This window comes from Salmo salar, chromosome ssa09 (assembly GCF_905237065.1).
Source record: "Salmo salar chromosome ssa09, Ssal_v3.1, whole genome shotgun sequence".
Classification (NCBI taxonomy): Eukaryota; Metazoa; Chordata; class Actinopteri; order Salmoniformes; family Salmonidae; genus Salmo; species Salmo salar.
Window position 1 is genome coordinate 113,930,267 of NC_059450.1, and position 23,701 is coordinate 113,953,967.

Consider the following 23,701-nt stretch of genomic DNA (forward strand, 5'->3'; position numbering starts at 1 on the left):
ATAGTCTCTCCTTTCTCCCGAATTGTGCACTTGTTCATGGATTTGAAAGGAAATTGCTGGTATGTGGAAATTCCCTATAGCCCATGGAGTAGTGAACGAGTGCACACTTCAGGAGGAAGGAGAGATTATTTGGTAGCAGGCAGCAACCCCTTGATGTCATAATGTATGTATGTATTTATTGTGTAAATAAGTAATTTCATTTCTGTAAAAAAAAAGAGTGTGGGGGGGACACCTTTCTCATTTTGAAAGGTGAGGATTTTGAAAGTTGATGGAAGTGGAACCATCTTGATTAAATGTTGATGCCATGTGACTGTACCTGAAAGAAACATTTGGTACATTTAAAAAGCAACAATACAAGAAAACAACCTCCCACTGAAAAGTGACAGCGACACCAGCTGTAATGAGACATTCTGAGAGGAGGGGTTGCCAAAGGTCCATTATTCTTTACTCGTTTGTATGTTGAAGGAAGCTAAATACAATGTGTTACCCTTGTACCGCTCTGCATTATGTCTTCCCCTTAAAGATTTGCCTGAGTGGTCGAAGCATGCATTACATTAATTACAGGTTTTTAGAACTTGGATCATCCTACAAACACGGTAATATACCAGAAGCTGTCATGGCAGCTCAATGGTCTGCTCCATACAGCATATTTAGTAGCTTATAAGGCTGCTTTCACTCACAGCAGACAGCAGCAGGTGTATGGGAGTGTACACCAGCTGACCCAGGGGACTGAAAAATACGGTACACCACCTCATGGGATTCGAGATTACTTTGTGCTTCACTGACTGTTTAAGTTGTTTTCCCCCTCTAATTTCTCTCACTGTGTGCCTGCGTTCATGCGTGTGTGTCTGCGTGCCTGTTTAGACTCACCCCCTATGAGTGGTACAATCCCCACCCCTGCATGAAGGGGCGCTGTAACCTCCTCATCAACCAATACTCGCTGGGCAACAGTTTCTGGTTCCCCGTGGGGGGGTTCATGCAGCAGGGGTCCACCATCGCCCCCCGCGCACTCTCCACGCGCTGCGTCAGTGGAGTATGGTGAGTACAATAAAAATAATTCTCATTTGGTCCTTTCCAGCACAGTTCCAGCAACTATGGTGGATGTATAACCAGGTCCAGCTCGGTTTGGCGCAGTAGTGTGAAAAGGGTAATAGTGTACTCACTCAGTCACACTTAGACACTTGTATACACACTGCATATGTATCTGTCTAGAAGCTTCCACACTATCTTGCAGACCTGAACCGTACTGTAGCCTGTGGCCTTGACCTCTCTACTGCAGTTTCAGGAACATCAAAGTAACATTTTGATCATGTAATTTGTGTGCCGCTGCTCCAATTAGCCTGCCATCTTGGTCCTGAGGATTTCCTATTCAGGTCACGTGGTCATGGAAAAACGCAGAGTCTGATACTATACCTGATACCGTACCACTGAGGTAGTCTGTGTGTGAGTCTATACCTGGTAAGCTATAAAAACAGAGTCACACACACTATATGTATAACCTCCCATTATTTTATTGGGTAAAAAAACACCAACGTTTCAGCATCACTGTGCCTTCTTCAGGGTGACAGAAGATATACCTGGTAGACACTGAGGTAGTCTGTGTGAGTATAGCTGATACTGTACCACTGAGGTAGTCTGTGTGAGTCTATAGCTGATACTGTACCACTGAGGTAGTCTGTGTGAGTCTATAGCTGATACTGTACCACTGAGGTAGTCTGTGTGAGTCTATAGCTGATACTGTACCACTGAGGTAGTCTGTGTGAGTCTATAGCTGATACTGTACCACTGAGGTAGTCTGTGTGAGTCTATAGCTGATACTGTACCACTGAGGTAGTCTGTGTGAGTCTATAGCTGATACTGTACCACTGAGGTAGTCTGTGTGAGTCTATAGCTGATACTGTACCTCTGAGGTAGTCTGTGTGAGTCTATAGCTGATACTGTACCACTGAGGTAGTCTGTGTGAGTCTATAGCTGATACTGTACCTCTGAGGTAGTCCCAGTCGGTATGTCTGACTGCTGCTCCCGCTGTCCCTCCAGGTGGGCGTTCACCCTGATCATTATCTCGTCCTACACGGCCAACCTGGCTGCCTTCCTCACTGTCCAGAGGATGGAGGTGCCCATCGAGTCAGTGGACGACCTGGCTGACCAGACAGCCATCGAGTATGGCACCATGCACGGGGGCTCCACCATGACCTTCTTCCAGGTGAAGGGCACACACATACCACACACACGGCCCCTTCCACTATAATAGATGACCTGTCACTGATCTTATCTTAGACCCTGTCACCTCACTGTCTGTCCCCCTCTCCATCTCCACTGACCATGACTTATCTGTTTCCTGTCTGATTGTCAATATCCTCTTCCCCCTGAAGGAAAGCTCAGTGCTGCACCTGGAGAGATAGGCAATGTGGGTCAGCCGCTGACTTTCCCTGTCTGTCTATGTAGTTGGCCACAAAGCAGGCTTTCACCTGTCAAAGAGAGAGAGAAAGACAGAGAGAGACGGAGAAAGACAGAGAGAGGGACCAAGAGAGAAAGACCGAGACAAAGACAGAGAGAGAGAGAGAGAGAGTCAGAGAAAGGGAGCTCCTCTCTCTCCTTTAGATTCCTATGGGGCCTCTTTTGTGCTCCAGAGCTCAAAGCATGCTCTTAGCCCTCAGATCAGACCAGATCAGGCTCCCGAGTGCCGCAGTGGTCTAAGGCACTGCATCTCAGTGCAAGAGGTGTCACTATAGTACCTGGTTTGAATCCAGGCTGTATCACGTCCGGCTGTGATTGGGAGTCCCATAACGGCGGCGCACAATTGACCCAGCGTCGTCCGGATTTGGCAGTAGTAGGCCGTCATTGTAAAATAAGTGACTATTTAATTGACTTGCCAAGTTAAATAAAGGTTAAATAAAAAATGAAACAATTAAAATCTGACCGTGCTTCTATGATATGTCCCCCTAAATCATAGAACTCGCGCTACCAGACGTACCAGCGCATGTGGAATTTCATGCACTCCAAGCAGCCCAGTGTGTTTGTGAAGAGCACGGAGGAGGGCATCGCCCGCGTGGTAAACTCTAACTATGCCTACCTGCTAGAGAGCACCATGAACGAGTACTACCGGCAGCGCAACTGTAACCTCACCCAGATAGGAGGTCTGCTGGACACCAAGGGCTACGGCATCGGCATGCCAGTGGGTAAGTGGAGAGAAGGGGATGGAGGAGAAGGTGGGCAGGAGGAGACAGTATCAATTGTAACCTCACCCAGATAGGCCTGTTGGATACATCGGCATTGCAGTGGGTAAGAGAAGAGACATAATTTACACGACGGTAACTGGAGCGGGAATTTTTTGGCCAAATGTATGGGTTTTCTCTGTTTGCTGTCCTTAGTGTAGTGTTTATGAAAAGGAAATGCTGTCACTACCTCAGTTTCAAAGTCCATGAACAGTGGAGCAAACTGGAATGAGTGAAACTATTTAAAGCCACTCTTGGTATGGACTGGAGTTTGCTTGAATAATCTATATTTCATTGTTCAAAGTCAAACCAACAAACGCATTGGTCTTTGTCTTTAAAAAGTGTTACCCAAACCAGTCCTCGGAAACCCCTGGCCTTACCACTTACCAGTATTTGTTCAATTTGAGAAACACTGCCTTAGAATACAGTGTGGGAAATGCAAATCATAGGAAGGTTACATTTACACACACACATACAGACTAGCACTTCTTGTAAACTGCACTCATCATAATGCATAAAAACACATGCTACAGGAAACTTCCCAGGAATTGAACTATATGTTCACTCATTGACGAGATGATCTTTGCAGGGCTGTGACCCTCTGTACATTCGGCTGTTCCTCCTCAGGGTCAGTGTACCGGGATGAGTTTGACCTTGCCATCCTTAAGCTGCAAGAAGACAACCGTCTAGAGATCTTGAAGAGGAAATGGTGGGATGGTGGCAAGTGTCCAAAGGAGGAGGATCACCGTGCCAAAGGTGCCATTACCTCTCCATCTTTCATTCTCTCTCTAGCCATCCATCCTTCCCCCTTGTCCTTTCATCTTACTCACCCTATTTAGACTGGTTAAGTGTCAGGGTCACCGTGATGCTGACTGTGGTGTGTGTGTGCGCGTGTGCGTGCGCTCTTAAATACTGCTTAAATTCCAGCCCCTCATGGCACGCTTGGACAGCCTCGGGTGTAGGTGCAAGGTGGCGGCGTTGATATTTGGCAGTTACGTACACAGGATTGCAGCGCGTGGCCTCCAGATTGTGGGCCTGACAAAAACAAGGGCAAAGCAATTGGCTAGGTACTGCTTTGTTTCAGCTGTTGTGGGCAGCCTCACTGTCTGGAGAAGGAGGTGCTTTCTGTACCCTTGAGTGCCATGCATACAGGGACCTTTGAAATGTTTGGATCCTTTTTTTGTCAATTTGATTGGTGGATTTAAATAAAGTATGCGTGTGGGCATGTGTGTATATACAGTGCATTCGGAAAGTATTCAGAGCCCTTGACTTTTTCCACATTTTGTTACGTTACAGCCTTATTGTTAAATAGATTAAATTGGGGTTTTTTCCACTCAATCTACGCACAATGCCCCATAATGACAAAGCAAAAAAAAAAAAAAAAAGTAAGTATCACATTTACATACAATACCAGTCAAAAGTTTGTACACACCTACTCATTCAATGGTTTTTCTTTATTTTTTTCTACATTGTAGAATAGTGAAGACATCAAAACTATGAAATAACACATATGGAATCATGTAGTAACCAACAAAGTGTTAAACAAATCAAAATATATTTTAGATTTTAGATTCCTCAAAGTAGCCACCCTTTGCCTTGATGACAGCTTTGTACACTCTGGGCATTCTCTCAACCAGCTTCACCTGGAGTGCTTTTCCAACAGTCTTGAAGGTGTTCCCACATATGCTGAGCACTTGTTGGATGCTTTTCCTTTGCTCTGCAGTCCAACTCATCCCAAACCATCTCAATTGGGTCGAGGTCGGGTGATTGTAGAGGCCAGGTCATCTGCTGCAGCACTCAATCACTCTTCTTCTTGGTCAAATAGGCCTTACACAGCGTGTAAGGTGTTTTGGGTCATTGTCCTGTTGAAAAACAAATGATAGTCTCTCAAAGCGCAAGCCAGATGGGTATCGCTGCAGAAGGCTGTGGTAGCCATGCTGGTTAAGTGAATTCTAAATAAATCACCCCCACACAATCACACCTCCTCTTCCATGCTTCACGGGGGAACCACACAGGTGGAGATCATTCGTTCACCTACTCTGCGTCTCATAAAGACATGGCGGTTGGAACCAAAAATCGCAAATTTGGACTCATCAGACCAAAGGACAGATTTCCACCAGTGTAATGTCCATTGCTCATGTTTATTAGCCCAAGCAAGTCTCTTCTTATTATTGGTGTCCTTTAATAGTGGTTTCTTTGCAGCAATTTGACCATGAAGGCCTGATTCACTCAGTCTCCTCTGAACAGTTGATGTTAAGATGTTTCTGTTACTTAAACTCTGTGAAGCATTTATTTAGGCTGCAATTTCTGAGGCTGGTAACTCCAATGAACTTGTCCTCTGCAGAAGAGGTAACTCTGGGTCTTCCTTTCCTGTGGAGGTCCTCATGAGAGCCAGTTTCAACATAGTGCTGGATGGTTTTTGCGACTGCACTTGAAGAAACTTTCAAAGTTCTTGAAATGACTGACCTTCATGTCTTAAGGTATTGATGGACTGTCATTTCTCTTTGCTTATTTGAGCTATTCTTGCCATAATATGGACTTGTTTTTTTTACCATATAGGGCTGTCTTCTGTATACCACCCCTACCTTGTAACAACACAACTGATTGGCACAAACGCATTAAGAAGAAAGAAATACCACAAATTAACTTTTCTCAAGGCACACCTGTTAATTGAAATGCATTCCAGTTGTCTACCTCATGAAGCTGGTTGAGAGAATGCCAAGAGTTTGCAAAGCTGTCATCAAGGCAAAGGGTGGCTACTTTGAAGAATTTGATTCGTTTAACACTTTTGCATTTCTACATGATTCCATATGTGTTATTTCATAGTTTTGATGTCTTCACTATTATTCTACAATGTAAAAAATAGTAAAATAAATAAATACCCTTCAATGAGTAGGTGTGTCCAAACTTTTGACATGTTTTGGTACCCCTTCCCAGATCTGTGCCTCGACACAATCCTGTCTCGGAGCTCTACGGACAATTTATTCTACCTCATGACTTGGTTTTTGCTCTGACATGCACTGTCAACTGTGGGAACTTATATAGACAGGTGCGATGCCTTTCCAAATAATGTCCAATCAATTGAGTTTACCACAGGTGGACTGCAGTCAAGTTGTAGAAACATCTCAAGGATGATCAATGGAAACAGAATGCACCTGAGCTCAATTTCAAGTCTCATGTCCCGTGTCCCGTGTGGCTCAGTTGGTAGAGCATGGTGTTTGCAACGCCAGGGTTGTGGGTTCGATTCCCACGGGGGACCAGTATGGGGGGGGAAAAATGCATTCACTAAATGCATTCACTACTGTAAGTCACTCTGGATAAGAGCATCTGCTAAATGACTAAAATGTAAAATGTCATAGCAAAGGCTCTGAATACTTATCTAAGCAAGGTATTTCTGTTTTAAATTTTTTGACTCTTTCCCTCTCACTCTTTCTTTCTTTCTTTCTTTCTTTCTTTCTTTCTTTCTTTCTTTCTTTCTTTCTTTCTTTCTTTCTTTCTTTCTTTCTTTCTTTCTTTCTTTCTTTCTTTCTTTCTTTCTTTCTTTCTTTCTTTCTTTCTTTCTTTCTTTCTTTCTCTCTCTCTCTCTCTCTCTGTCTCTCTTGCCCTCTCTCTCTCCCTGCCTCCCAGGACTAGGCATGGAAAACATAGGCGGTATCTTCGTGGTGCTGGTGTGCGGTCTCCTGGTGGCCATTTTTATGGCGGTGCTGGAGTTTATGTGGTTTCTGCGGCAGACGCCCGGAACAGAGGTGAGAGAGGGCTATTTTACCTGCATCTGCTTTGTCTCCCTCTCCCCGCCCTGATGCGCTCTTCTCCCAGACCCAGCTCAACTCCAGAAGCAGCAAGCCCCATGAGCCCCACTATGCTGCCTCACACAGGGTGAAGCACATAGCTTCCTGTCCCTGCCAGCCCCTTGCCAAGTGGGCGCCATTCCTTTTATTTGCCTCCGAGACCTCTGCCAAAGATAAAACCTCACATACACTATCTATCTACATGCCTTTATGTAGTAGACCTCAGCTGTCTCCACTGGTAGTGAATGTGACTTTAAATGCTGTGCTTTTATTCTTGAACAACCTAAAAATCAGCCCGCTTTGAATTAACTTTTAAATGAGACGTAGCTTCATGGTTTGGAAATTATTTCATTTCAGTTTCTGCTGTGTTTTTCTGTAATGTTTTTCTTTACGAAATATGATTGTTTTCAATTGGATTTGTTCCCGATACAACACTGATAAAAAAAATATATATATCTAAATAAACCAGCCTGTGTACAGAAAAGCCCATGCCACCTGACTTATTTTTTGGGGGACTAGGAAACGATCAAATTAGTGTGTGTGCGTACAAGCTGTCTACCTATCTAAGTGCGTATTTGGAATGGCTTGTTTGATTTTTGTCAGTTATAATGGCATGGCTCATAGCCCACCCATTGTCTCTGTAAGCTTGATCCCTTCTATTACATTGCACAAAGGGAGATGCCATGGCTAACACAGTTAGAAAGATGTACTGTGTGACTACAGCTAACTGTGATGTGTGATTATCATGCCTGTACTCCTCACCCTGACTTAGTCTAGTCCACACTGACACTGTGTGATATCATTGGGAGAGGAAGACAGAGAGGAGACAGGCACACCAGCACACACAGATACATGCAGGGCAGGGATTTGTCTTATGTTATGGGGATGAGAATGGCAAAATGTATAATGTAACCAGTATTTCACAATAATTTCATAATATATAAGAATGGGTATTAATTAAACCAAAATCATGGGTATTAATATGGAGTTGGTCTCCACTTTGCTACTATAAAATCCTCCATTCTTCTGGGAAGGCTTTCCACTAGATGTTGGAACATTGCTGCAGGGACTTTCTTCCATTCAGCCACAAGAGCGTTAGTGAGGTTGGGCACTTATGTTGGGTGATTAGGCCCGCAGTCAGCATTCCAATTCATCCTAAAGGTGTTCGATGGGGTTGAGGTCAGGGCTCTGTGCAGGCCAGTCAAGTTCTTCCACACCGATCTCGACAAACCATTTCTTTATGGACCTCGCTTTGTGCACGGGAGCATTGTCATGCTGAAACAGGAAAGGGCCTTCCCCAAACTGTTCCCACAAAGTTGGCAGCACAGAATCGTCTAGAATTTAATTGTATGTTGTAGCGTTAAGATTTCCCTTCACTGGAACTAAGGGGCATAGCCCAACGTATGAAAAGCAGCCCCAGACCATTATTCCTCCTCCACCAAACTTTACAGTTGGCATTATGCATTGGGTCAGGTAGCGTTCTCCTGGCATCCGCCAAACCCAGATTTGTCCGACGGACTGCCAGATGGTGAAGAGTGATTCATGACTTCGTAGAACGCATTTCCACTGCTTCAGAGTCCAATGGCGGTAAGCTTCACACTACTCCAGCCGACACTTGGCATTGCACATGGTGATCTTAGGCTTACGTGCGGCTGCTCGGCCATGTAAACCTATTTCATGAAGCTCCAGACAAACAGTTCTTGTGCTGACTCTGCTCCAGAGGCAATTTGGGACTCGGTAGTGAGTGTTGCAACCGAGGACAGATGATTCTTACACACTACATGCTTCAGCACTCGGCGATCCCGTTCTGTGAGCTTGTGTGGCCTACCACTTCGCGGCTGGGCCGTTGTTGCTCCTAGACGTTTCCACTTCACAATAACAGCAGTTACAGTTGACAGGGGTAGCTCTAGCAGGGCAGAAATTTGACTAACTGACTTGTTGGAAAGGTGGCATCCTATGACAGTGCCACATTAAAAGTCACTGAGCGCTTCAGTAAGGCCATCCTACTGCCAATGTTTGTCTATGGAGATTGCATGGCTGTGGCTGAAATAGCCAAATCCACTAATTTGAATGTGTGTCCACATACTTTTGTATATACAGTGGCTTGCAAAAGTACTCACCCCCCCTTGGCATTTTTCTTATTTTGTTGCCTTACAACCTGGAATTAAATTAGATTTTTGGGGGGTTTGTATCATTTGATTTACACAACATGCCTACCACTTTGAAGATGCAAAATATTTTTTATTGTGAAACAAACAACAAAAAACAGAACTTGAGCGTTCATAACTATTCACCCCCCAAAAGTCAATACTTTGTAGAGCCAGCAATTACAGCTGCAAGTTTCTTGGGGTATATCGCTATAAGCTTGGCACATCTAGCCACTGGGATTTTTGCCGATTCTTCAAGGCAAATCTGCTCCAGCTCCTTCAAGTTGGATGGGTTCCGCTGGTGTACAGCAATCTTTAAGTCATACCACAGATACTCAATTGGATTGAGGTCTGGGCTTTGACTAGGCCATTCCAAGACATTTAAATGTTTCCCCTTAAAACCTGTTATGGCTTGAATCCCGTTAGCGGGATCAATATGACGACAGCCAGTGAAAGTGCAGGGCGGCAAATTCAAAACAACAAAACTCTCATAATTAAAATTCCTCAAACATACAAGTATTATACACCATTTTAAAGCTTTACTTCTTGTTAATCCAGCCACAGTGTCTGATTTCAAAAAGGCTTTACGGTGAAAGCAAACCATATGATTATGTTAGGTCAGCGCCTACACACACAAAAACACAGGCATTTTCCAGCCAAAGAGAGGAGTCACAAAAAGCAGAAATTGAGGGAAAATGAATCAGTAACCTTTGATCTTCATCAGATGACACTCATGTGACTTCATGTTACACAATACATGTATGTTTTGTTCGATAAAGTTCATATTTATATCCAAAAATCTCAGTTTACATTGGCGCGTTATGTTCAGTAATCTTTTGCCTCCAAAACATCCGGTGATTTTGCAGAGAGCCACATCAATTTACAGAAATACTCATCATAAATGTTCATGAAAATACAAGTGTTATACATGGAACTTTAGATAAACTTCTCCTTAATGCAACCGCTGTGTCAGATTTCAAAAAAGCTTTACCGAAAAAGCAATAATCTTGAGTACGGCGCTCAGACACAAAAACATGCCAAACAATATATCCGCCATGTTGGAGTCAACAATAGTCAGAAATAGTATTATAAATATTCACTTACCTTTAATGATCTTCAGCAGAATGCACTCCCAGGAATCCCAGGTCCACAATAAATGTTTGTTTTGTTCAATAAAGTCCATCCTTTATGTCCAAATACCTCCTTTTTGTTCGCGCCTTCAGTTCACAAATCCAAATTCAGGACGAGCATGTCAGACGAAAACTCAAACATTTCCATTACAGTTCGTAGAAACATGTCAAACAATGTATAGAATCAATCTTTAGGATGTTTTTATCGTAAATCCGCAATAAAGTTTCAACCGGAGAAATCCTTTGTCTTCAGAAATGCAATCGAACTGAGGTACCTCACGTGAGCGTGCATGCCTGAGGCTCATGCCCTGCTGGCAGTGTTCTGACTCCAGGAGCTCTTATTCATCCCCACTTTACAGTAGAAGCCTCAAACAAGGTTCTAAAGACTGTTGACATCTAGTGGAAGCATTAGGAAGTGCAAAATGACCCCACAGACACTGTAGTTTGGATAGGGAATTAATTGAAGTCCTACAGACCACTTCCGGTTTGGATTTTTTCTCAGGTTTTTGCCTGCCATATGAGTTCTGTTATACTCACAGACATCATTCAAACAGTTTTAGAAACTTCAGAGTGTTTTCTATCCAAATATACTAATAATATGCATATCTTAGTTTCTGGGAGTGAGTAACAGGCAGTTTACTCTGGGCACGTCAGTCATCCAAGCTACTTAATACTGCCACCATCCATAAGAAGTTAAACCACTCGAGTGTTGCTTTAGCAGTATGCTTAGGGTCATTGTCCTGCTGGAAGGTGAACCTCCATCCCAGTCTCAAATCTCTGGAAGACTGAAACAGGTTTCCCTCAAGAATTTCCCTGTATTTAATGCCATCCATCATTCCTTCAATTCTGACCAGTTTCTAAGTCGCTGCCGATGGAAAAAAACATCCCCACAGCATGATGCTGCCACCACCATACTTAACTGTGGGGGTGGTGTTCTCAGGGTGATGAGAAGTGTTGGGTTTGCGCCAGAAATTGTGTTTTCCTTGATGGCCAAAAAGCTACATTTTAGTCTCATCTAACCAGAGTACCTTCTTCCATATGTTTGGGGAGTCTCCCACATGCCTTTTGGCGAACACCAAACGTGTTTTCTTATTTATTTCTTAAATGAAGCAATGGCTTTTTTTCTGGCCACTCTTCCGTATGGCCCAGCTCTATGTAGTGTACGGCTTAAAGAGGTCCTATGGACAGATACTCCAATCTCCCCTGTGGAGCTTTGCAGCTCCTTCAGAGTTATCTTTGGTCTCTTTGTTGCCTCTGATTAATGCCCTCCTTGCCTGGTCTGAGAGTTTTGGTGGGCGGCCCTCTTGGCAGGTTTGTTGTGGTGCCATATTCTTTCCAATTTTTAATAATGGATTTAATGGTGCTCCGTGGGATGTTCAATGTTTCTGATCTTTTTTTATAACCCAAACCTGATCTGTACTTCTCCACAACTTTGTCCCTGACCTGTTTGGAGAACTCCTTGGTATTCATGGTGCCGCTTGCTTGGTGGTGCCCCTTGCTTAGTGGTGTTGCAGACTCTGGGGCCTTTCAGAACAGGTGTATATTTTCTGAGATCATGTGACAGATCATGTGACAGATTGCACACAGGTGGACCTAATTTAACTAATTGTGTGACATCTGAAGGCAATTGGTTGCACCAGATCTTATTTAGGGGCTTCATAGCAAAAGGGGGTGAATACATATGCACGCACCACTTTTCCGTTTTTTTTTTAAATCCAAATAAAAGTCAATTTAAATGACAGGTTGTAATGCAACAAAATAGGAAAAATGCCAAGGGGGATGAATAATTTTGCAAGGCACTGTACAGTGTATGTCAGTATTTAACCATCAAGTACCGTATAGAGCCTCCCGAGTGGCGCAGTGATCTAAGGCACTGCATCACAGTGCTAGCTGTGCCACTAGAGATTCTGGGTTCGAGTCCGTGACCGGTAGACCCATGGGGCAGCGCACAATTGGCCCAGCGTCGTCCGTGTTAGGGGAGGGTTTGGCCGGCAGGGATATCCTTGTCTCATTGCGCACTAGTGACTCCTGTGGCGGGCCGGGCACTGTGCACGCTGACAGGGTCGCCAGGTGTATGGTGTTTCCCCCGACACACAGTGCAGGTAGGATGGGCATTGTGTCAAGAAACAGTGCGGCTTGGTTGGGTTGTGTTTTGGAGGACACATGGCTCTCGACCTTCGCCTCTCCCGAGTCCGTACGAGAGTTACAGCAATGAGACAAGACTGTAACTACTACCAATAGGATACCATGAAATTGGAGAGAAAAAAAGGGTGAAAATACAAAACAAAAAAAGTACCGTATAGAATGTTGTACAGTTGTCTATTTTTCCTTGAAAACCCGAGGTTGTGATATTTTCTCAACAAACTTAATCTTAACTTCCTTTTGTTAGATATTGTCAGACTTAAATGTCCAGTACATCCCATTCTATCCTATTTGTGTAGCTGTTGTCTGTCCTGCATGGTGTCTGTCAGTCGGAGGACCACTTTGGAAACAAGCGTTTTAATTCATGCTTTCAAGTGATATCCTCTGGGTCCACATTGTACATTTTATTGTATTATGTCTATTACCCCAAATAAAAAAATGTTTAAAGTCAGCCTGCCTGTCAGTCTCTGATCTTGCAGTGTGTCAGTGAGATCTCCCAGCCTCTCTCTCCCTGTGTGTGTTGCAGCTGTCGGTGTGTGAGGAGATGCTACGGGAGCTCCAGGGGATCGTCCTGTGCCGGGACAGCCTACAGCTGAGGCGTCGGCGGGGGACGACCATGCTCCGTCCTCGCCCCCTACCCCTGGAGGAGCGTCGAGCGCGGGCTGCTGCTGTCAGCTTGAGCAATGGCAAGCTGTGTGGCGCTGCCGCCGGCCTGCCCCTCTCTGAGCCCTTCTCCCACAGACTGGCGCAGGAGGCAGCTCTGGTGGCGCGGGGCTGCAGCCACATCCGCATCTGCCCCGAGTGCCGGCGCTTCCAGGGGCTGCGGGCTGCGCGCCCCAGCCACGGAGCCTCGCCCACTCACAGCGAGGAGAGCATAGAGTGGGAGAAAGCGACCAACAGTAGCGAACCTGAATAACAAGGAAGCACCCCCTTGACCTAGACAACCCCTTTACCTACCTAGACCACCACACACCCACTGTACTACTGTACCCAGTAGGCACCCCTCCACAGGGGCAACAGGGAGCATCATGGGAAGGTCATGTGGTACTGTGACAGGAGCTGCTTTGGTCCTGGTGCGTTTGATTTTGGAGGACAGCGGCTGGGGCTTTGGCTGTGGCTATTTTGAGCACGTCCCCCATGGAAGGGATCTTTGAGCTCTGGAATGATGCCATGGGCTTAGAGATGGAACTGCCGTTGGACATGTCCATAGAGACTACCAGAGGAAGTCTGTGAGAGGGTACACGACCTCTCTGTATTGGCTGTCTGTCTCGAAGGTCCTATGCCCTGTCTAGGATGTGAAGGACACAGGTTATGGGGCATTTGTACTATGCAGTATTTTCTGTCACTCATTGTGCTAAATGTTGATCTGTTTTTAAATTATTTCTCCTTTTGTTGTGTTCTTGATATTGATCATATTGTTACCATTCTATTGTTCTCTGAGACGATACGATGTTTTCTTTTCCCGAGTGTGTACATTATTGCCTTTTCACAACTACAAACAGAGAACACATAGAAAAAGACTTCCAATGCAGCATCATTCTTTGAATACTTTTTTTTGTGTGAAAGTGCCCCAAAAAAAGCTGATCTTGAACGATGGGCATCACGCACTAGCGGTTCTGGGGGGGGGGGGGGGCAGTGCCCCTGTGACAACAATTTTGGACCCCCTTGTGACCCCCCTAAATGTGGAGTATGAAATAATTTTTACATAACAAATTTTTGCTATCGTTCTTTTTTTACATCCGTTATTAGACAGTAGGAACGCGGAACATGGTCTTTAGCCTGCTAATGCCTGCAATGCAGTGAAGAAAACGATATGACAACAATAACGTTTAATGTAACTGGCCCCTCTAACAGTACAACTGGCCCCAGCTTGGCCCCCCCAGTTGAAATGGTCTAGAACCGCCACTGGCATCACAGCCTTGAGACAACGACGACAAAGAGAACCGAAGATAAAAATAAACACAATGACTTGTTTTATAATAGTGATTATATTCTATACAAAAATATGTTTTAGATGTATTTCTGAAAGACAGCAACGCATGTCAGCAGGTGTGATGCTGATGATTGGAGGGGAGAGTGAGTTTCCCGTTCAAACAATTTGCCCAGAGACACAAAGAACCCCAATGTAATCAGAAATAGTCATCATTCATTCCCTTTGCTCATGTGTGGGACCTGTCTCTTGATATTGCCCCCAGATCACGGGTCATAAACAACACTAGATACCACAACATACCACCATTTTGAGTTTCTTCCCATTGCCCACTGTGGTATACAGTCTCATATGAATCCCTTATACTGTAAGTGATTGGTATTGGTTCACTTTTCCCAATTTGTGCTCTCTATTCCGTCTGTTCCACACTCTCTTGTCTTCGTGCTGCACTATTGCCTTGACATGACCCAGACCCACTCTCTGCGGCGTGCACTATACACTCATGCACACGCACAGGAATGCACACACTCACACATGCAGGCACAAAGGCATGCGCGCACACACACAGACACCACATACACAGTACACACAGGCAATGCAGATAGTCACACTGCAGAGGTAGTCATACTGAGATGGTGGCACTGGAGAAGAATTCAACACATTCCAGAACAAATTAAAACTGAACGCTCCCAGTAAATGTTTTTACAGGAATTTTACTTCGATTTTTAAAGACTCCACCCAAAATTAAACATTGTCTTACGCTTTCATATGTATGAGGGGTTCATTTATGTCACTCATTTATGTTAAATTTTTTCCTGGATCACCATCTGTTTTGTAAATTCTGCAATATGCATTTCCAAAAATTATATGGAGCCAATTATTCCCATTAATTTAGGGTATAGGCCTACAGATTTCCCAATGCTTACAAAACTTAATTTTTGGGCTGAGCTGTCCCTCTAACCATCAACAGAGACCCTCAGTGCAAGATCTGGGTCGTATTAAAAAAAGGGGTGATACGGGGAGGGCCTACTTGAACTTGTCCAATAAGAAACTTAGCAAAAATAAAATGGAAGTGTTTCCATCACATGCCCTAATGAATACAACCCTAGTAATGAAATCAAGGCCAGATTTGATTTGTGGAGCAAAGCTGTACTTTCTCCATGTGTTCATTCAAGTTGATTTATTCAATGTACCATGTCGCAAATTCATCGATGTAGCATATAATGTTACTCATTTCCTGGATGTTTTATAAGTTGCTGGTGATGTCCTTGAGATTTGTTGTTTTGACTGTGCTTTTCTACTAAAATGACTAAAATGAGTGGGCGACAGTGAACAACTGTGGCCTGTCTGTCAACATTAGGCTTTGATGGATCCGTCTCCTTGACAATGCCCAAGGGGTGTGCCACTCATATGTCAAGAGTGCCTGAAACCAGGCCATCTTGACAAAGTATTCGATTGGAGGCATCCAGGTATGTCAGGTTCATTTGTATTTGTCACATCCAATCTAAAATCTGGATGGACTCTTTCAGCATTTGAATTCCATCCACTATTTAGTTGATTTCATTCATCTCTAAAATTGCTTTTCAAGGCATCTATACAACGCGCCAGTCAAACATTCCCATTCCCCATAGTATATGCGTTCTCCTGCCTTAGTGTAGGCGGCTGAAAGTCCTAGGCCATACATTTTTACAATGATGATAATGAAACGGCTAAGCAGATCGCTTAGGTTGTGTCAATGAGGGTCTGAGACTGGAGAAAGAACTGTTGTCTATTTTCATAATGCCTTCATCTATATCCCTTGAGCCAGCAGGCCACAAATGCAAAAGATCTCTTTAGAACAGTGGTATTCAAACATTTTCTTCCGCCAGAATGTCTGGGGACCTCCTTTTTTTCCCCCAAGAATTTTGCGCGACCCCACCTGAAATCTAATGACACAACCTTAAAACGTGTACATTTAGATTTTTACATCAACAAATAACCTTCAATTCATTGCACGTTCATCTCTTATAAAAAAATGTAAAGAAACCAATAAACCCATTTTCTGAATAAAATTATATTTTTTAAGTATCTTTCTCAAAAACGTTTCTATAATTGTTCCATACAATAATCTGTACTCTAAATTGTTTGTTCCTAAAAAAAAAAAATCTATATGCTGATTGAGTATACAAAACATTAGGAATACCTGCTCTTTCCATGACAGACTGTCCAGGTGAATCCAGGTGAAAGCTATGATCCCTTATTGATGTCACTTGTTAAATCCACTTCAATCAGTGTAGATGAAGGGGAGGAGATGGGTTAAAGAAGGATTTTTAAGCCTTGAGACAATTGAGACATGGATTGTGTATGTGTGACCTTCAGAGGGTGAATGGGCAAGACAAAAGATTTAAGTGCCTTTGAATGGGGTATGGTAGTAGGTGCCAGGCGCACCGGTTAGTGTTTTAAGAACTGCAACGCTGCTGGGTTTTTCATGCTCAACAGTTTTCCGTGTGTAGCTAGAATGGCCCACCACTAAATGGACATCCAGCCAACTTGACACAACTGTGGGAAGCATTGGAGTTAACATAGGCCAGCATCCCTGTGGAATGCTTTCGACACCTTGTAGAGTCCATGTCCCAACAAATTGAGTGCGAAAGGGAGTGCAACTCAATATTAGGAAGGTGTTGCTAATGTTTTGTTAAAAAATGGGGGGGGGGTTTTACATTTTGCCTACCCCACTGCAGCGACCCCAAGTTTGAATACCACTTTTTTTAAAGGTTCTCTCGCTTCAATGCTAGAAAATCACTAGTGAATTCATTTAGTAGCCAATGTCGCCACGTTCAACAAATATCAAATCAAATCAAATGTATTTATATAGCCCTTCTTACATCAGCTGATATCTCAAAGTGCTGTACAGAAACCCAGCCTAAAACCCCAAACAGCAAGCAATGCAGGTGTAGAAGTATGCCCCATTAAAAGTCCCTCAATTATACCAAATATGGTGTTATAATTGAACAATTCCTTTACTTGTGGTATGCAGGGCCATTCTATTCCTTAGTTTCATTTTACAAATGAAATCATCATGTGGGATCATCTGTTTTCAAAGGATTCAATTTCTTTTCAAATGTCTGTTCATTTTACCAATAGAGACCAATAGAGACATGTTTCCATACAATGTGAATACCCGTAAAATAAATTATGCTTTATGCTTTACAAGAGGTTTTACCCTGTGAGTGAAGTTGTTCTGGTTTTGCTGTGTAACTATTCTCTGAGAAATGTTTTCTGTACAGTGTGTTTGTTTTCGAGCTCCTATGGATACAGAGAGAGGGGGTAAAGAATAAGCTGTACAGAGCTCATTGTTATATCATACAGAGGCTATAGTGTCAATGCACATAATCCTCTTATGGAACATTATTGTCATAAGTGTGTAAATACAGAATGCTCAACCAGGGTTTCCCTGTGGAGGTTCCAGTGGCTCTCTATTTCTACAAGCCCTCAGCTTAACCATCAAATTGAACTTGTGGGAACACATCCACATACAAGCACACACATCTACAGGCATGATGAGTAATGATACATTCACACATTCAATTAGCAGGTTTTCTATAACATCTAGTTGCTAGGTCACAGAGATTGCATCCTAAATGGTACCCTTTTGCAATTACCTGCTCTGGTCAAAAGTAGCGTGCTCTATATAGGGAATTGGGTGCCATTTGGGACGCACCCTGAGACAACGTGGGGTCAGCTGGATGAACTCCCGAGTTTAGCGAATGGATAGTGGGATTCTGTGCAGCCAACTTTTATGCACGAAAACATTCACAGACATTAAATCAAGCCTAGTTGAAATAAGATTGCCAATTACCTTGAAGGCTAAAGGGAGTTGAATTGGAATGAAAAGGAATCATCATGAAGAAGAAGTAGTACTCAGACTTTCACTGGGAGACCTTGGGTAGGATGGCAGGATTTGGCTGCTATTTTATATGCTTTATTTTCTTATGTTGTCATTTTTATTCCACTATAAATACATTTCTTAAAACATAAACTGCCATTCTGAGCGTTTCCTGTTTGTTATGTTGTCTTTATTGAACATTGTAAGGCCATGCAACATTTTAACACGAATGGTGGATACAGTGGCAGTCATAGCCATTTAAGATGAGCGAGGACGTTTTGTTTTTGCATAAGCATGGCCTTATTTCTATTACAGCATACTGGATGACTTCCATTCATATTCCATTCACCCAGTTCAATGTAACATCATTTACCCATCATGAGGTTGCTACAACCTAGACTATGAATGATAGTTTACAACGTATTGTACCAGTCAAAAGTTTGGACACACCTACTCATTCAAGGGTTTTGCTTTATTTTTATTATTTTCTACATTGTAGAATAATAGTGAAGATATCAAAACTATGAAATAACACATATGGAATCATGTAGTAACAAAAAAAGTGTAAAAAAAAAAAAAAAAAGATTTTAGATTTTAGATTCTTCAAAGTAGCAACCTTTTGCCTTGATGACAGCTTTGCACACTCTTGGCATTCTCTCAACCAGCTTCATGAGGTAGTCCCCTGGAATGCATTTCAATTAATGCGGTTGAGACAATCAGTTGTGTTGTGACAAGTTAGGGGTGGTATACAGAAGATAGCCCTATTTGGTAAAAGACCAAGTCCAAAAACAGCCCAAATAAGCAAAGACAAAGGACAGTCCATCATTACTTTAAGGCATGAAGGTCAGTCAATCCGGAACATTTCAAGAACTTTGGAAGTTTCTTCTAGTGCAGTCGCAAAAACCATCAAGCACTATGATGAAATTGGCTCTCATGAGGACCGCCACAGGAAAGGAAGACCCAGTTACCTCTGCTGCAGAGAATACATTCATTAGATTTACCAGCCTCAGAAATTGCAGCCCAAATAAATGCTTCACATAGTTCAAGTAACATACACATCTCAACATCAACTGTTCAGAGGACACTGCGTGAATCAGGCCTTCATGGTCGAATTGCTGCAAAGAAACCACTACTAAAGGACACCAGTAATAAGAAGAGACTTGCTTGGGCCAAGAAAAATAGGCAATGGACATTAGACCGGTGGAAATCTGTCCTTTGGTGTGATGAGTCCAAATTTTAGATTTTTGGTTCCATTCGCTGTGTATTTGTGAGACGCAGAGTAGGTGAACAGATGATCTCTTCATGTGTGGTTCCCACCGTGAAGCATGGAGGAGGAGGTGTGACGGTGTGGGGGTGCTTTGCTGGTGACACTCTGTGATTTATTTGGAATTCAAGGCACACTTAACCAGCATGGTTACCACAGCATTCTGCAGCGATACGCCATCCCATCTGATTTGCGCTTAGTGGGATTATCATTTGTTTTTCAACAGGACAATGACCCAACACACTTCCAGGCTGTGTAAGGCCTATTTGACCAAGAAGGAGAGTGATGGACTACTGCAACAGATGACCTGGCCTCCACAATCACCCAACCTCAACCCAATTGAGATGGTTTGGGATGAGTTGGACCACAGAGTGAAGGAAAAGCAACCAACAAGTGCTCAGCATATGTGGGAACTCCTTCAAGACTGTTGGAAAAGCAGTCGAGGTGAAGCTGGTTGAAAGAATGCCAAAAGTGTGCAAAGCTGTCATCAAGGCAAAGGGTGGAAACTTTGAAGAATATAAAAAAAATATTATTCCATATGTATTATTTCATAGTTTTGATTTCAAAATAAAGAAAAACCCTTGAATGAGTAGGTGAGTCCAAATTTGAGTTGATACATCTAGGGTGTAATCAAACGAGGGTTTCTATTAGACAAATTCATGCATGTTTATTCCCATTTCTTTTCGTTTGCTTCCATTTAAGAAACATTTTTCAACAGAATCGGCGGAATGAATACACCCCTGAACACGCGTAAACACAGTTCACTTTCATAGCAGCCATGTTGTATTCCTTTTCACATCTATGCGCTCTCCTACTCTCACTTTTTCTCTTCATTTGTGGAATTCAATGCACAACACATGAGCAGGCGAAAAAATCTTTCCAAGGCAAACCATATGAAAACCGCTACACACAGCCTACATCGTTGTCACCATATTAGCTAAAGTAACGCCATAGTCAGCATAGCTAATGGAACTAACGTGTTAGTAATCCCACTACAATCATGCAGTAACGTTACAGTGTATAGTCAATAGTTAGCAGTTACACCGGCGGACCCCAGTGGCAATAAATTAGTCAAACCAAAAGCTTACCTTGACTTGGAAGAGTACCAGTGTTGTGTTGGATATAGCCAGCTACAGTATCTAACATAACATTCCTCTGTTTGACCAGGGTGTTTAAGTCGGCTAAACTAGTTAGCTACATTTGCTAGGTAAGTAAGTGAAACTGAAAGTGAGAAAAAAAATGACTCTCTCGCTTCTCCTTCATTTTTGAATAAATGAATTTGTTCAAAACTGTTAAACTATTGTCTTTCTCTCTCTTTGAGTCAACTACTTACCACATTTCATGCACTGTGTAAGTCTTACTGTGTAAGTCTATGGAAGAAGGTGAGAACCATGAACCTCCTAGGTTTTGTATTGAATTCAATGTACCCAGAGGAGGACGGAAACTAGCTGTCCTCCAGCTACACCATGGTTCTACCCTACAGAGTGCTGTTGAGGCTACTCTAGACCTTCATTGCAAAACAGCGTGTTTTAATCAATTATTTGGTGACGTGAATATATTTAGTATAGTTTTATCTAAAAATGATAACTTTTTAAATTTGACAAAAAAAAAAATCTAATTCAATGAGGAAGACAGTCCTCCCCTTCCTCCTCTGAGGAGTCTCCACTGGGTGAATAATCTTCCCAGTTATATAGGCAGGTATTCTAGTGGTTAGAGGGGCTAGCCAGAAGCTGGAGGGTTGCCAATTCGAATCCCGGGTCCGACAGGAAAAATCTGGCGGGAAGTGAGCTAGTAAAAGAAGGGTTGCTGGTATCAAATCAAATTGTATTTGTCACATGCTCCGAATACAAGTGTAGACCTTACAGTGAAAAACGTACTTATAAGCACTTAACCAACAATACAAAATGTAAATAAAAAACAAATAGTTAAAGAGCAACAGTAAAATAACAGTAACAAGCCTATATACAGGGGGTACCGGTACAGAGTCAATGTGTGGGGGCACCGGTTCGTCGAGGTATTTGAAATAATATGTTCAAGTAGGTAGAGTTAAAGTAACTATGCATATATAATAACCAGAGAGTAGCAGCAGTGTAAAAGAGGGGGGGTGGGACAATTTAAATAGTCTGGGTAGCCATTTGATTAGCTGTTCAGGGGTCTTATGACTTGGGGGAAGAAGCTGTTAAGAAGCCTGTTGGACCTAGACTTGACGCTCCGGTACCACTTGCCGTGCAGTAGCAGAGAGAACAGTGACTAGGGTGGCTGGAGTCTTTGACAATTTTTGGGCCTTCCTCTGACACTGACTAGTATAGAGGTCCTGGATGGCATTAAGCTTGGCCCCAGTGATGTACTGGGCCGTACACACTACCCTCTGTTGTGCCTTGCGGTCAGAGGCCAAGCAGTTGCCATACCAGGCAGTGATGCAACCAGTCAGGATGCTCTCGATGGTGCAGCTGTATAACTTTTTGAGGATCTGAGGACCCATGCCAAACCCATGCCAAGTCTCCTGAGGGGGAACAGGCTTTGTTGTGCCCTCTTCATGACTGTCTTGGTGTGTTTGGACCATGATAGTTTGTTGGTGATGTGAACACCAAGGAAATTGGAGCTGTCAACCTACTCAAATCAAATTATATTGGTCACATACACATGGTTAGCAGATGTTAATGCGAGTGTAGCGAAATGCTTGTGCTTCTAATTTCGACCGTGCAGTAATATCTAACAAAAAATATAACAATTTCACAACAACTACCATATAAACACACAAGTGTAAAGGAATGAATAAGAATATGTACATATAAATATATGGATGAGCAATGGCCAAACGGCATAGGCAAGATGCAGTAGATGGTATAGAGTACAGTATATACATATGAGATGAGTAATGTAGGGTATGTAAACATTATATAAAGTGGCATTGTGTCACGTCCTGACCAGCAGAGGGAGGTATTGTATCAGTTTTGGTCAGGATGTGGCAGGTTTTTTGTATGTTAAGGGTTTGTGTTGGGGATTGGACTCCCAATTGAAGGCAGGTGTGTTGAGTTGCCTTTGATTGGGAGTCCTATATAGAAGGGTGTGTTTTTCTTTGGGATTGTGGGTAGTTGTCCTTGCACTGCGTTGTATGTGCCTGCAAAACTGTTGCTGTCGTCTTTATTGTTTTTGTCCAGTGGATACTTTACTCCTTTTTTTTAAATTAAAAAACATGAGTATCCACATACCTGCTGCGCCTTGGTCCATTCTTGATGACGGTTGTTACACATTGTTTAAAGTGACTAGTGATACATTTATTACATCCAATTTGTAATTATTAACCTCTTGACGGTCGCCTAGGATAGGGGGCGCCACAGCGCATTTTGAAAAAAATTCGCGCCCATTTTAAACGGCCTACTACTCAAACTCATAAGCTAGGATATGCGTATAATTAATACTTGTGGATAGAAAACACGCTAAAGTTTCTAAAACTGTTTGAATGGTGTCTGTGAGTATAACAGAACTCATATGGCAGTCAAAACCCCGAGACAGATCGAAGATCTGAATTGCGGACTCAACTTCATCACGTTGCCTATTAATCACACCGTGAGCTATGGTTCATTGAACACTTCCTATTGCTTCCACTAGATGTCCCCAGTCTTTACAAAGTGATTTGAGTCTCCTACTGTGAAAACTGACAGAATGACACGCTGTGGAACGTGGTCACACGGAGAGGGCCATCACCATTATGATGCCGGCGCCCTGGCTACCCTCCCCTTTCGAAACGTTTATAAAGACAATGCAATCGTCCCCCTTGAATCTTATTGGAGCTCTGGTTGAAAAAGGCCCTAAAGATTTATGTTATACAACGTTTGACATGTTTGAACGAACCTAAATAAGAAAAAATGCATTTTGTTGAAAGAGTAGCCCCGCGCACGTCGGAACTTTTGGTGCAGCCTTCAGAACGCGCTAACAACAACAAGCTAATGGAACATAAAGGATGAACTTTTTCGAACAAAAATACATTTGTTGTGGACCTGGGATTCCTGGAAGTGCCTAAGGATGAAGATAATCAAAGGTAAGGGATTATTGACAATAGTATACAAGACTAGATTTGATATGCGATTGTTCCAAGATGGCGCTGACCTGTATTGCTAGCCTATTGTTCTGAGTATCGCATCCCCTTTTATCGCAAAGTGTGATTACCCAGTAAAGTTATTTTTAAATCTGGCATTACAGGTGCTTTCAAGAGATAT

General features: G+C 43.0%; 1 protein-coding gene across 2 annotated transcripts in view; it reads left to right on the forward strand.

Moving 5' to 3' along the window:
- The window catches only part of grik4 (glutamate receptor, ionotropic, kainate 4), a 444,499-nt gene extending 426,129 nt beyond the window's left edge, over positions 1 to 18,370 (forward strand). For both annotated transcript variants that reach the window (XM_014213630.2, XM_014213632.2), the window contains 6 exons: positions 865 to 1,038; positions 2,038 to 2,203; positions 2,954 to 3,179; positions 3,843 to 3,971; positions 6,843 to 6,961; positions 12,949 to 18,370. In XM_014213630.2, coding sequence (XP_014069105.1) covers positions 865 to 1,038; positions 2,038 to 2,203; positions 2,954 to 3,179; positions 3,843 to 3,971; positions 6,843 to 6,961; positions 12,949 to 13,338 — 1,204 coding nt within the window. In that variant the 3' untranslated portion in view covers positions 13,339 to 18,370. The remainder of the gene's footprint in view (positions 1 to 864; positions 1,039 to 2,037; positions 2,204 to 2,953; positions 3,180 to 3,842; positions 3,972 to 6,842; positions 6,962 to 12,948) is intronic.
- Positions 18,371 to 23,701: the final 5,331 nt, after the last annotated feature.